Source organism: Centruroides vittatus, unplaced genomic scaffold (genome assembly GCF_030686945.1).
Source record: "Centruroides vittatus isolate TY-2023 unplaced genomic scaffold, ASM3068694v2 contig_882, whole genome shotgun sequence".
Taxonomy (NCBI): domain Eukaryota; kingdom Metazoa; phylum Arthropoda; class Arachnida; order Scorpiones; family Buthidae; genus Centruroides; species Centruroides vittatus.
The window spans coordinates 579,418-592,660 of record NW_027122574.1 but is presented as its reverse complement, the minus strand read 5'-3'; the positions used below and the strand labels follow the sequence as shown (position 1 = coordinate 592,660).

General features: G+C 37.5%; 2 protein-coding genes across 2 annotated transcripts in view; one reads left to right on the top strand and one right to left on the bottom strand.

The window, feature by feature from the left end:
• LOC136983412 (uncharacterized) overlaps positions 1 to 13,243 on the bottom strand; it is a 76,789-nt gene that overhangs the window by 39,665 nt on the left and 23,881 nt on the right. The window contains 9 exon segments of the mRNA XM_067280131.1: positions 2,373 to 2,752; positions 10,614 to 10,807; positions 10,891 to 11,453; positions 11,525 to 11,800; positions 11,882 to 12,076; positions 12,160 to 12,324; positions 12,407 to 12,577; positions 12,647 to 12,805; positions 12,971 to 13,238. Of these exon segments, the coding sequence (XP_067136232.1) occupies positions 2,373 to 2,752; positions 10,614 to 10,807; positions 10,891 to 11,453; positions 11,525 to 11,800; positions 11,882 to 12,076; positions 12,160 to 12,324; positions 12,407 to 12,577; positions 12,647 to 12,805; positions 12,971 to 13,238 (2,371 nt within the window).
• Positions 7,138 to 10,276, top strand: LOC136983425 (actin, clone 403-like). Its single transcript, XM_067280162.1, has 5 exons — positions 7,138 to 7,293; positions 8,420 to 8,551; positions 8,634 to 8,873; positions 8,953 to 9,199; positions 9,474 to 10,276. Exons 2-5 carry the CDS (start codon positions 8,426 to 8,428, stop codon positions 9,989 to 9,991), a joined length of 1,131 nt encoding a protein of 376 aa, XP_067136263.1. The 5' UTR covers positions 7,138 to 7,293; positions 8,420 to 8,425; the 3' UTR covers positions 9,992 to 10,276.

The window sequence follows — 13,243 nt, the reverse complement described above, 5'->3', positions numbered from 1 at the left end:
ATAAATATAAGAATATTTAATCGAAATCTTGTTACATCTACTTAAAATCCTTAAATAGCCAAAGTAAATTATTTAATTCATTTGAGTTTAATGTACAAAATGAAGGAAGTGATATGTACGACGTACAGAATTCAAATCTTTTTGTTTTTTCTTATTAATCGACCAGAAATATTTTATCTATATAATTTATATGCGAGTAAAAATTAAATTCCAATTAGAAATTCTACAATAAAAATATTCTTCTCATACACGAGACAAAATATAAAAATAAATGTGTTGGAATTTATAAAATTTAGCAGGAAGATATTTCAGTGGGTGTTGTTGAAATGACATAAGTAATGAAGTATTTTTTAGAAATCCAACTACAACATAGGAAAAGGAAGCAAAAAAAAAAAAAAACAAACTATTATTATTCAGTTGATAAATAAATTCACAGGTCAAAATTCATATAAAAAGTTGGCTTTATACTCAATAATCTAACTGATAGATAAAGTATTAAAAGCGGGGAAAAAAAATCCTTAAAAATTTTTTGGAACACAATTTAATTCTTAAAAATAAATTTGGCTCCAAATACTGACATTCCAATATTTGAAGAAAGATTTTAATAGAATAAATGACTTACTTTTGGAGCATTCGAAAAAATGTACGAAATGATTATTTAAAAAAAAGTGAAAGTTAAGATTTGCTGATTAAAATAAAATCTTATCATAAAATTGTATATATTTACTGTTATATAGGGATGATCTACAAGGGGCAATTGTCACCTATTACTCCTAAGATTATAAGTTTATTATTATTATTATTATTATTATTATAAATTTTGCTACACTTCTATGCTCTATATTTATTTTAAGTAATTATTAAAGCAATAAAACTTTTTATATATTGTTTACTGTATTTGTATGAATAAGTAATTGCCTGATATTTGCTCCTGGATCCGCATCTCTGATATTATATGCCTAATCATGTTACGCATATATCGGAATGCAAATTAAGTTCAAAATAATATTTTTTAATTAAACGTCCTTTCTCGGAATATTTAATAAATCTATATTACTTGTGATATACCTTATGTATCTTTTGTATTGATGTTTATATTCGTACCTACGGCAAAAAAAGAGCATTCATACATAACCTTAGTATTATTTTTAACATAATGAACAATAACTTTTTCTATTTGCAAGACAATTGTTTTACTGCATACAGCTTTTCTTCCTTACTATTACTAACTGTTATGTGCTTATGATTGCAATACTGTTTTGCTTTTATTGTATCGAGCCAGAAGTTATAAAATAATAGTACAGAATACGTTATCACGTCGGAGTATATAGACCTACGAACAAAATTAACAGACGATCTCTGCTTTACTGTTAAAAGATTCTTGCTTATAATCATATATTATCATCTTAATATAAAGACAGAGAATTTTAAAATACATTCGACCCATTCTTCGCAACCTGTCGGGATTGAGAAATCTTTTTATTCCTAATTTATTTCAACGATAGTTTCCATACTAAATAATGCCAAGAGGTATCATTAACAGAGTCATTTGTCCACTTATCAAACAACTATTGTGTTTCCTAAGTTCTTAATAGGAGCATTAATACATTTTAGAAAATAGATTTATCTGTTTCGCACTTCCTATTTTGATATATTGTATTTTTTAAACAGATAACTAAATATGGAGGAAATACAGAAATAAAATTAGCTCATATGAGAAATATGCCATATTTGGTTCTGTCTGCTTTATGTTTGAGACATATTCTCTATTACATATAATGTTTAGCATTTTCCTATATGTATTTGGAGTAATTAAAGTAAAAAAAAAGATTCCATTATTTGAAGAATTTTTGTATATTTTCAGGTTCAGATAGCTCAGATTGCGGCAATGTATAGGCCTAATGTATTCTGAATATATCAACAGAATGGCAGGATTTACAAAAATGTTTTTGTGTGACTTACATATTAAATGTAAATGAGTGATTATGAAATTGAAACAATATGAAAAATAGAAACTTATGATTATCAAAATATGAATTGTTGCTTGAAATATTTACAGAATACCTTGTATAAAAAATGTAAGATAGGAACATCTATTTGTTTTAAAATCATTGTCTTACTTTATGATTTTTCAAAATATAATTATAACAATAAAGTGAATGAAAACTAAGCTAACAAAATAAAACATCCAGAAGACGTTAAATATTCATCAATCTTGTGGCAGGTGTCCTAGTTTCTCAGAGCCGCGCGCGCCGCATCGCGTCGCGTGGCGCAAGCGAAAAGAAAAATATAACACCTATCGCAAGTCGTGCATATTTTTCTAGTTTTATTCGTGTTAGAGCGTAGCCCGGTGGCGGGCCGCGAATACTTACTTTTCCTGCAGTCCTCTCCGGTGACGTTGAAGGGACATTTACAATAAAAATCATTGGTGAGATCGACGCACGAGGCACTAGCGGGACACGAAGTGGGCGAGCAGTCGGGAATGTCATCTTGGCAGAATTCTCCTCCGTAGCCGGGTGGGCATATACACTGGAAAGAGTTGCCGGTCTCTTCGCACGTTGCTCCGTTCTTACAAACATCGGCAGCGCAAGCATCGTATTCCAGTTGACACCCGATACCGGCGAATTCGGCGGAACAGGAACAGTTGAGTCCACTTCCGTAGTCGTGACACGATCCCCCATTCATACAAGGGTCACCTATACAGCGGCGTGGAGCCGTCTGGCATCTCTTTCCATCCGTTCCCGACGGACAACTAAGGAAAAAAACAACAACAACACTAATTTAACACTCGAAAAAAAGCTCCAGAACTAAATAAATAAATATACAGCGATACAATCGAGATATACAATAGTAGAGTAGGTGTTTTCGCACGTTAACCGACATTCGGCCGCGTAGACACTTTGTGACATATCTTTTATTTATTTATTAAACGTGTCGACCTAATTACAAAACTGGATACTACTACGAGTCGTCTGAAGATGTAGTAAGATAAAACATCACCCGGTTTTTTTTCTGCCGGAGGGCAAACGTTTTCGCCAAGTGCTCCAACGAGTTAAAGCGAAAAAGTCGTTAATAATGTTTGAATGACTATTTTTTTAAAAATCTATTCAAAAAAGCTTTCGTAAATTTATTCTCGGGCATCGCTATCGTGTCTGTTTTAGTCGGAAGGAAGAGGTATACAGCCTCCTCGAGTTCTAAATAAGGAGGACGAAACCATTTCCCTACATGGATATGGCATACGGTACTGAAAGAAGCGACTATCCTCGCTATTTCTTAGCAAATATTTCTCTTAACGCTAGTCGTTCCCGTTTCGACTGTGTTACCGAGATTGGGGTCTTCTTTTATGAACTTTATCCACTTATTCTTCTCCCCAAAACCCATATTAGAAAGGGGGGAATTGTGGCTTAACATTCCCTAAAAACACGTTTTACCGTAATGTTAGAAATTACATATTTTTTTATAGGTAACGTTCGAGTGTCTGTCAGATTTATTTGGCAGTTTTTTAAGCTGCTGTATTTTTTTTCACCTCACAAAATACATAATGTTATCCATTATCGTGTTTGGCTGGCAGACAAAGTAAGCAAGGGAACAGCTTAAGATTTTCGAGAAAAAGTTCGAAACAATAAGATTATGGCAGAGGTTAAATAATATGGACGCCTCGAAAAATCTCTGATATCTTTGGCTAAAATACAAAATGCTAGGCATTTACTTACCTAATATTTTATTCTATCACGTGTCTTATAAGGCGGTTCCAGCTAAAATATTTTTATTGATTTGTATACACGATAACCTAATTTCTTTTGTGACTAGGCTACATCTATACAACCCAAGGTTCCAATGGCAATTCTTACAATAGAACTCTTTCAGCTACGTCCTTGTTACTTTGACTACGTTCCTAAACGTTTAATTTTGGCAAGAAAGCGCTAATATATTAACCATTTTATTCACACCGTTCCGGTTTTACGGTTCTTCGTTTACTCGGCGGCACGGATAAACGAATTTCGAGTTAATCTCGATTTGTACACATTAAAGTAGAAAAGTAGACCGAATACGACTTTATACAATGGATAATCCCGTACACTTTGAGATAGCCGCTAATACAAATATAGAAAGAAAATAAATTGGAGGGATTTTCTCCAAAGCGGGGGTGGACCGTAGCGGAAGAGGGTAACGAAAAAAAAAAATTCATTTCCTGACCATAAATGGAGTCTCTCGAGTGTTTCGGGCAGGCGTTAGGTAAAGCAAAAGGAGAAAAAGAGCGGGACGTTATTTTTGGCTGCGCTTCGGGCACTTTCCTCTCACTCGTCACAGTCACCATCCCGTCTGCTCCGAGCGGGTTTCCCATTTAAAATGGACTTTGCGTGTCTCCATTTACGGCCAAAGACTCTTGCCACAAATTTAACCACACATTACCGCACAATCGAACATTAAAGATGGATTTCCCCGTGAAAATATGTTAACGCTCTTCTCATGCCAAAATATATAATCAGATTCTAACTACTCTTTTTAGCGTTGTCTTATTGGGGTGATGATTATCCAACGAATATTTATTTCGGAACTCAGCCAAATTCTTGCGCTTCCCCATTTTTCTTTATCTAGAGGATTCGAGTAGATAGATTTATTTAAATCCCGGAAATCCTCCAGGATAAATATCATCGGATGGGATAAAACCGAATTATGATTCGGATCGAGACGTCTTTTAAGTACGGTTCGATGAACATCGACTTCGAAAACTGTATCCAGGACAAATACCCATCTTCCATATTAATATTCCTTCGATAATATCCTCAAATTATTTTTTCGTGTTCCACATTCCGTTCGAACTCCTCTTTTCCCCCTTTGCAACCTTCACAAATGGCGACGTTTCATACTTCGGTAGCTAAAAATGACTTCGATTTAGGTTTAAAAAAAAGAAAAAATCATTAAAAATTTTTCTAAATTTAAATTTGACAATCCAGAATTTAGTTTTTGACTATTTTCTGTCGCTTGTTGTTTCTCTGTCATTCACCCACACAGTTGATAACCTGCCAACATTCGAACCTTTTCGAATACTTTGTACACTTTTACGGTATAGATTATTCCTATATATAGGTTAATTATTATTTTAGGTATTACTCTAGTTAAATAGTAATTTTTAGTATAATTCGAGACGTATCGTCTTAATATTCTCGAGTTTCTTCGGCGTGCTATAAGTAAAAGCCACCTTCTCCATTGTAACACGCTATCTGTTTTTATTTTGTTAAATAAATTAAAAGATGTTTCCTCGAATAATTAACATTATTTGCATTTAATAGTCTACAGATTCCATCTTTTATCTACTGTGAACAACAGAATTTTTCGACAATAATTGAAATTTTTACTGTATTAAATACAAAGGTTGATGGACTTGTTAGGGAATTTTAAAATTCCCTACTAAAGTTTAAATTTTTCCCTAAATTCCGATTAGTTTTTCCCGCATCTCGGTGTGAGTTCAATACCCAACTATGGTTGTGTTTACGGTACTATAAATGGTGATTAAATATTTACAATAATACGTTAAAAATATAATCGGAAATTCCCATTCATAAATCACTGTAAAGAAATTTTAATTGCCGACTTCTTTCCGGATGTATAAAAACTTTACCGAAAATTTTCCCTGTTTTTTTCCCTATCGGTGCAAATTCCCTGCGTTCCGAGGGAAATAGTTACGTCACGTTTAAAATTGGGGCGCCCTCTGTTCGTCTTCATGATACGCCGAGGGTGTGAATCGGAAGACCCTAACGAGACATTTGTCCCAAATTTTCGGTGTTTAATTATTTTTCTATTCTTTCTACCGAAGCTTGCCGCATTTTTAACTTATACTATAAATAAAACGTACGAAAAACGCTACCGTTAGCGGAATCTTTTTAACGTCACGTGATCGATTGTTCGAAAAATCATCCGGCAGTCGAGACCATTCTATTCTATTATTGGGTCACTGCCATTTTAAATATTCGAAGTGTAGATATATTAATTTACAAAAATTTCGCTCCGTTTCGTCGGTTTTTACGCTAAAATATTTTCCTGGAACGACATTCCGCTTCTAAATCTAACCCAATAAACTTAATAGAAAAAAAAAAAATGTTATTCGAGTCGACCAATCAACGTCGAGGTTACACTTACGTTACGGTTAATTCCAGCAACGGAATCGAATATCGGTCATTCTTATTGGTTTAAAATTTTTTACGCTCGAGAGAATTTTTCATACCGGAGTATGAAGAATATTTCGATAAAATTTAAATTAGAGAATATACGTTTAGGGAAACGTAAAATAAATAAAAAAAATTTAATTTTTCTAATGTAGAAGTTTACTGGGTCGTCAAAGACCCACGAACTAGTTTAACGTTTCTATTTTTACTACGTTCTTTGAGCGAGTTTCCATTTTCGGTTGAACGACTATTCTGTGAAGTTCCGATGAGCAAAATCTCTCGTTGTGAGGTGAAAGAATGAATTCTTTGCTATGTTAAATAAAAAAAAAATGGTAGTTCGTCCATACGAAACGACCCCGATCGAATCGTGTGATCAATCGGTTCAACGATCGAATCGCGATTCAAATCATCACCCTTTAACAATGGGTAAAATTATCTTAATAAATGTATACAGTATTTAACGTCGACAATGGCGACGGAATTTTAAATTTCGATTATTTCGGCACGGGTTAATACAGAAGGAATTGCCGCGTATAAGGGGAATTGGAATTGATCGATATGGAGCGATAGGAATAAAATAAACGATCGGTGAAGATGCGGAACAAAGCGAGTCGCGATGAACTTTTCTATGGCCATAGGAGGAGATGGGAGCTCGGGAACCTCCAGGAGTAGAGAGGGAGGGAGTCTGTAATCCGAAAATAGCTCAACGTTCCCAAAATTAACTCGCGCACATCCGACAGACCTAGTTGTATGGAAGTTGTGGCGTGCCTTTCAGTCAGGCTGTAACGCTACACCTCTGCATGGCCGGGAGATGCTGGAGCAGTCAGACATTTCATATTAGGCGATGGTTGGAGTAGCGAGACTGAAATAGTGCGGGGAGCCGACTCGACGACCAACCGAGGGGGCCACCGTTCTATCTCCCTATAAGGAATTGTGTGGAATGGGGAAGAGGGACCTTAGCCATATTAGCCTACGCACATTCTCATTGGCTAATAGAGTCGGATGACGTCAACCGCAGCCCGCAGTTCCTACAAAACCACAAGGCACTAGGTATCGTCCGTTACTCGAGGTCCCCGAACCAACAGAGGTTTAAGTGCTTGCAAGGGAAGACTCACCTACCCAACTGGTAATTTTCTTCTACTCGTGTGTGTGCCTGTGACAAGAGAACGGACTTATTCGAAGGATTTTTCTATCTCTTGTTCGTCTCATCAGATAGGTTGTATAGAAGCTTAGTTAATGCTCTTCGACTTTTCCACTCTACTTTTAAGAAATTTACATTTAAGTTATGTTAGTCTTTTATTTTCCAGCCTTTTTCTTACTTTAGAAATAGTTTCTTTACTCCAATAGAGGTTAAACTTTTAGAATTTTAAGAAGTTTTTTTGGATAGTTTAGTCTATCCGACCCTCATTCGGCCAGGAGGGAGTCGTCGGAGGTTTCGACTTTTGTTGGGAGTGGCTGGGATCTTCCGGAACTTTTTGCATCTCTGACTGTATTTGAGAGCCTCTCTCAAATACAGTCAGAGATGCAAAAAGTTCCGGAAGATCCCAGCCACTCCCAACAAAAGTCGAAACCTCCGACGACTCCCTCCTGTAGAGTCTGTTTAGTTACTTAATTTGGAAGTTTTTAGAAAATTAGATTGTTATTTTGGGAAAGTTTAGCAATTTTTTCTTTTTTTAATTTGCAAATTTAAGATCTGCGAGAAGAAAATTTCAAAAACTTAATTTAATTTAAAAAGTTTTTTTTTATCTGTTTTTACTTGATTGTCTTGTAAGAAAATTTGGATTAGTTAATATAATTTTAGCAAGAACTTTTAAAAAGAAATTAGTTTTAGAATTTTGGCATTTTTCTTTTCTTTCATTTGCCTTTTTTTTAGGAAGAGGAAAAATAATTTAAAATTTCCAGAGTTAAGGTTCCTATTTAGTGGCAAACATTAGGCTTGTGCTGTTTCTGTATTTTCAAAGAGGACGTTTAAATTAATATCTAAACCATTCAGAGCTTTTGGTCTGAGATTTAAAACGTTTAAGGAGGGTAGCGGCAATTTAGAAGCTGTTTTTTTATCATTTAGAAGCTTAGAACTTGAAGAGTTTCCTTAGTAAAATTGCTAAAACTGTTTCGAAATTCGCTACTATCGAAATCTTTAGGACACGTTTTAAATCGATTGGAAGTTTCGTTAGCAGAATTTTTCGGCTAAAAGATGAAGAATTGAAGAGTTTCGCTCATCTAACGATTATTATTTTACATTTCTTTTTCAGTAAAACATGTGCGACGACGAAGTTGCTGCTCTCGTAGTTGACAATGGCTCCGGCATGTGCAAAGCCGGTTTCGCCGGGGATGACGCTCCCCGTGCTGTATTCCCATCCATCGTCGGTCGCCCACGTCACCAGGTAACAAAAATTCCAGAACGACAAAGACCGAAAAAACGTCAGATAATCGATCGATACTAATTCCGAGCTTAACCTATTCTAGGGTGTCATGGTAGGTATGGGTCAGAAGGACAGCTATGTAGGTGATGAGGCCCAGAGCAAGAGAGGTATCCTCTCTTTGAAATACCCCATCGAACACGGCATCGTCACCAACTGGGACGATATGGAGAAGATCTGGCATCACACCTTCTACAACGAACTCCGTGTTGCCCCCGAAGAACACCCAGTTCTGCTTACCGAAGCCCCCTTGAACCCCAAGGCTAACAGGGAAAAGATGACACAGGTGGCTGTCTCTCTAAATACCTTTAAGACCCGTATCGATGGGAAGGACGCTTACTGACCGAAATTCTATCTTTTGACAGATCATGTTTGAGACCTTCAACACCCCCGCTATGTACGTAGCCATCCAAGCCGTACTGTCCCTCTACGCTTCCGGTCGTACCACCGGTATCGTATTGGACTCTGGTGATGGTGTATCCCACACCGTCCCCATCTATGAAGGTTACGCTCTCCCCCACGCCATCCTCCGATTGGACTTGGCCGGTCGTGACCTTACTGACTACTTGATGAAAATCTTGACCGAACGTGGTTATTCTTTCACCACCACGGGTAAGGAGACTTATCTAAACGATAGAATTAGGATGGGATAACCTTTATCTCCTCTTAATTCCAGACTAAATCAAGCAAATTACGTTAAATTCTCTGTAATACTAAGAGTAATTTTTCGACGAAATCTATCCAAATTTCGTTAGGGCGTCACTCTGTCGGGTGTTACTCTGCCCCGTTTTCGGGCTGTCCGTCTGCTTGATTTAGACGTCATTCTGTCCGAAATTCTGTCCGAATTTTTCGCAAAATTTAAGATCTAAAAATTTGCTCCTTACAGCTGAACGAGAAATCGTTCGTGACATCAAGGAAAAGTTATGCTACGTCGCCCTGGACTTCGAGCAGGAAATGGCCACTGCCGCTTCCTCCTCCTCATTGGAAAAGTCCTACGAATTACCTGATGGTCAAGTCATCACCATCGGTAACGAGAGGTTCCGTTGCCCAGAAGCCTTGTTCCAACCATCCTTCGTGGGTATGGAATCTTGCGGTATTCACGAGACCACCTTCAACTCCATCATGAAGTGCGATATCGATATCCGTAAGGATCTGTACGCCAACACCGTCTTGTCTGGTGGTACCACCATGTACCCAGGTATCGCTGACCGTATGCAGAAGGAAATCACAGCCCTTGCACCCAGCACCATGAAGATCAAGATCATCGCTCCCCCCGAGAGAAAATACTCCGTATGGATCGGTGGCTCCATCTTGGCTTCCCTGTCCACCTTCCAACAGATGTGGATCTCCAAGCAGGAGTATGACGAATCCGGCCCCAGCATCGTCCACCGCAAATGCTTCTAAGCGATCGAGTCCAACAACACTCACTGCCGTGAAGACAGGTGATTCAGTCAGCCGCAACAACAGATGCTGTCACACAACATATGTGTACTTTCTCCCTGTATTGTTAAGCTCCGTGTTTTGTGTGGAAATGCTGGACTATTTCCTCGACCGAGGCTTGGCTTTTTCTGTAGATAAATTCATATTGTGAAAATTCAAGCCCCGGATGGGCAATAATCGGGTATTTCTCTCATCAGTATATGTGATTCGTTACTAAAAAGAAGAAAAAAAAACTGTTTTAAAACTCGCTGCTCTTTTTTCTGTTTATTTCTTTTTTTCTCGTCTCACTACGGGCTGAAACAGATGACACACTTTTCCTCCTTTTTGCCAGATACATTATCCTGTACAAACCTCTAATAAAGCAGGGGAATCAGAAAACTCAGATAAGTCTCTGTTACGTTATTGATGATCGCGAAATCGGATACATTTCTTTCATACTTTAATATTATATCTCCGCGCTTAGGAAAATTAATCTAAACGTAAATCTAGAAATTATAAAACGGTACAGTCGAAAACTTAAAAGTATTCATCTATACAACAAAATAAAAAATATATTAAATCGTAAAACGAGAAATCTTATACTTACACACACAGATAATCTTGGAATAAATCGATACATTTGGCGTCATTCAAACACGGTTGAGAATCGCATCCTCCCAAATCCATTTCGCACCTTTCACCTGTCCAACCAGGTGGGCAAAGACAATTAAATTTATCGATACCATCCGTACAAATAGCCTTGTTTCGACAAGGATTCGAGGCGCATTCGTTAATATTTTGCTATAAACAAATTTTTTTTTCCTTTAAATTACATTGTTAAAATCTAACACGTCGACGAGTAGATGGCGTAACCTTATACATACCTCGCAACGTTCACCAGTAAATCCTGGATTGCACTGACACACAAAATGATTATCCATATCAATGCACCTCTCTGTGCCAGAGGGATTACAGGGGCTACTTACACATTCGTCTACTTCAGCTTCACACTGCAATCCTACATAACCAGGACGACAGGTGCAGGTAAACCCATCTGCTAGATCGTTACAAGTTCCTCCATTCTGACAAGGGGTTGATTCACAGGAATCGATAGGATGCTGACATTTTGATCCTGTATAACCTGCATCGCATAAGCAAGTAAACCCATTTATCGAATCGAGACACTGGCCGCCATTTTGACAAGGATTACTAGCGCAATCGTCTATATTAGTCTCGCATCCCGGACCTGTCCAGCCCAAATGACAAACGCAATAATGCTGGAACAATTTATCTACACAGATTCCATTCAGACAGGGACGAACACTGCATAAATCTATTTTTTCTTCGCATCTTTTACCTCTGAAACCCGATGGACATTGGCATCGGAAATCGTTTAGGAGATCGGTACAATTGGCTCCCAATAAACACGGTTGTTCGGCACAATCATCTACAAAATAATAAATACCATTATTTTGTAACTAGTAATTCGACAAATCCGGTTATTTTACAAGTTCTTACCTATATCAACTTCGCACGATCGTCCAGTCCACCCCGGAGCGCAGTTACATTTATAACGTCCTTGTAATAAAGGTATGCACATTCCTCCATTGCTACACGGATTTTCACCAGAGGTGCAGGGATTTACGGTTACATCACACTCTTCACCTTCGTAGCCTTCGCGACACAGACATTTTACATTTCCTATACCAGGAGTATCCTGACACATGGCCCTTTCCGGACACGTATTATTAAGGCAATCGCTTCGCTCTATCTGGCATTGAAGGCCACTAAAACCTATTAATTAATTAATTAATTTATTTTTATCATAGACTTGCATGTAATACAATTTTTATATGTTGAAACAGCTATATTTACCAGGTGGACAGTTGCACTCGTAAGACTGTGGCTTATCGATGCAGGTACCACCATTGAAACAAGGCCGGCTGGCACAATCGTCTATGTCGGTCTCACACTTGTTACCTGTAAATCCTGCCGGACAATAACATGTCGGTCTGTGATTTATAGCGTGGCATAAGCCTCCGTGCATACAAGTGTGGGTGCTGCAAGGCACTATTCATAAAAGATAACGGATACAAAGGTTAATAAATAAAAAAAAATTGTGTCACACAAATCTAGTACGTGGACATTCTTACCCGCTACACAAGTATCCGCCGTTACAGCTCCGGGCAATACAGTCATTTGATTGTTCGGACATTGTGTACAACTGGTTTGACCCGCATTTGGCTGATAAAAGTTTAGAGGACAAGGAGTGCAGGGTTCTAGACCTGTATCTGAATATGTACCAGGAAGGCACAGAGCTGTAAGGAACAACAAAAGCTGTAATTTATTGGCAGCAATAGCTCAAACTAATTAGAAATCACTTCTATAATTTTTTCTTGCCTTTGCAATCATAACTACTAGACGATCCTGGTGTGTAAGTGTAAGTATCGGATGGACATCTTTGACATTCTTTGAATCCATCTTTAGGTGGTGCTTCGGTAAACGTATTGAAGGGGCATTGTAAACAAGGTACCAATCCCGTAGAGGAATATGTGCCATAGCCACATATAGCTGTCGATTAATTACAGAGTATTATACATGCATCGATTAAAATGTGTATAAAAGTAAAACAGAACTTACGTATGCAATCAGCGAGACTCTTGCTTCCTTCTTCCTTGGTATATGTGCCCATAGGGCATGTTTTGCAGCTTCCTTGACGGTTCAAATCCTGATAATATCCACGGGGACAATTGATACATTTCTGATCGGGAGACGGAAACGTTCCGGGAGGACAATGAACTGTATAAAAATATTACATAAATTTTAAAAATTATATTTTTAACTTGCTCACTGCTTATAAGACTATATTTTTCGCAATAATAGTAAGTTTATCATAGTGACGTCGATAAAGTCGGTGAACAAGAGTGAAAATAATGCTTTTAATTGTTTAATTTAATAACTTACGGCATTTAGGTATATCTGATTGATTGGAAGTGGTCAACACTTCTCCAAGTTGACAAGTAAAACCCCGATTGACAATGGATCTAATGGCCTGAATTCCTGGACATTTTCCACCCACATTCTGAGAGGTGACGTTTAAAATAGGCTCGATGACAGCGGATGTGCTCGGAAGACTGAGATCAAACACCAGACCGAGTGTGGAACCGCATAATTCGTAAAGGGTGGATTGCTTGACCATAGGCTCGAGTCTTAACGTATAGTTGAGGAATAACTATT

Bases quoted from the DNA above. Each gene is read 5' to 3' on its own strand.
- LOC136983425 (XM_067280162.1), top strand. From the start codon at position 8,426: ATGTGCGACGACGAAGTTGCTGCTCTCGTAGTTGACAATGGCTCCGGC. The intron at 8,552-8,633 runs GTAACAAAAATT...AACCTATTCTAG, and splicing joins TCGGTCGCCCACGTCACCAG to GGTGTCATGGTAGGTATGGG. The intron at 8,874-8,952 runs GTGGCTGTCTCT...ATCTTTTGACAG, and splicing joins ACAGGGAAAAGATGACACAG to ATCATGTTTGAGACCTTCAA.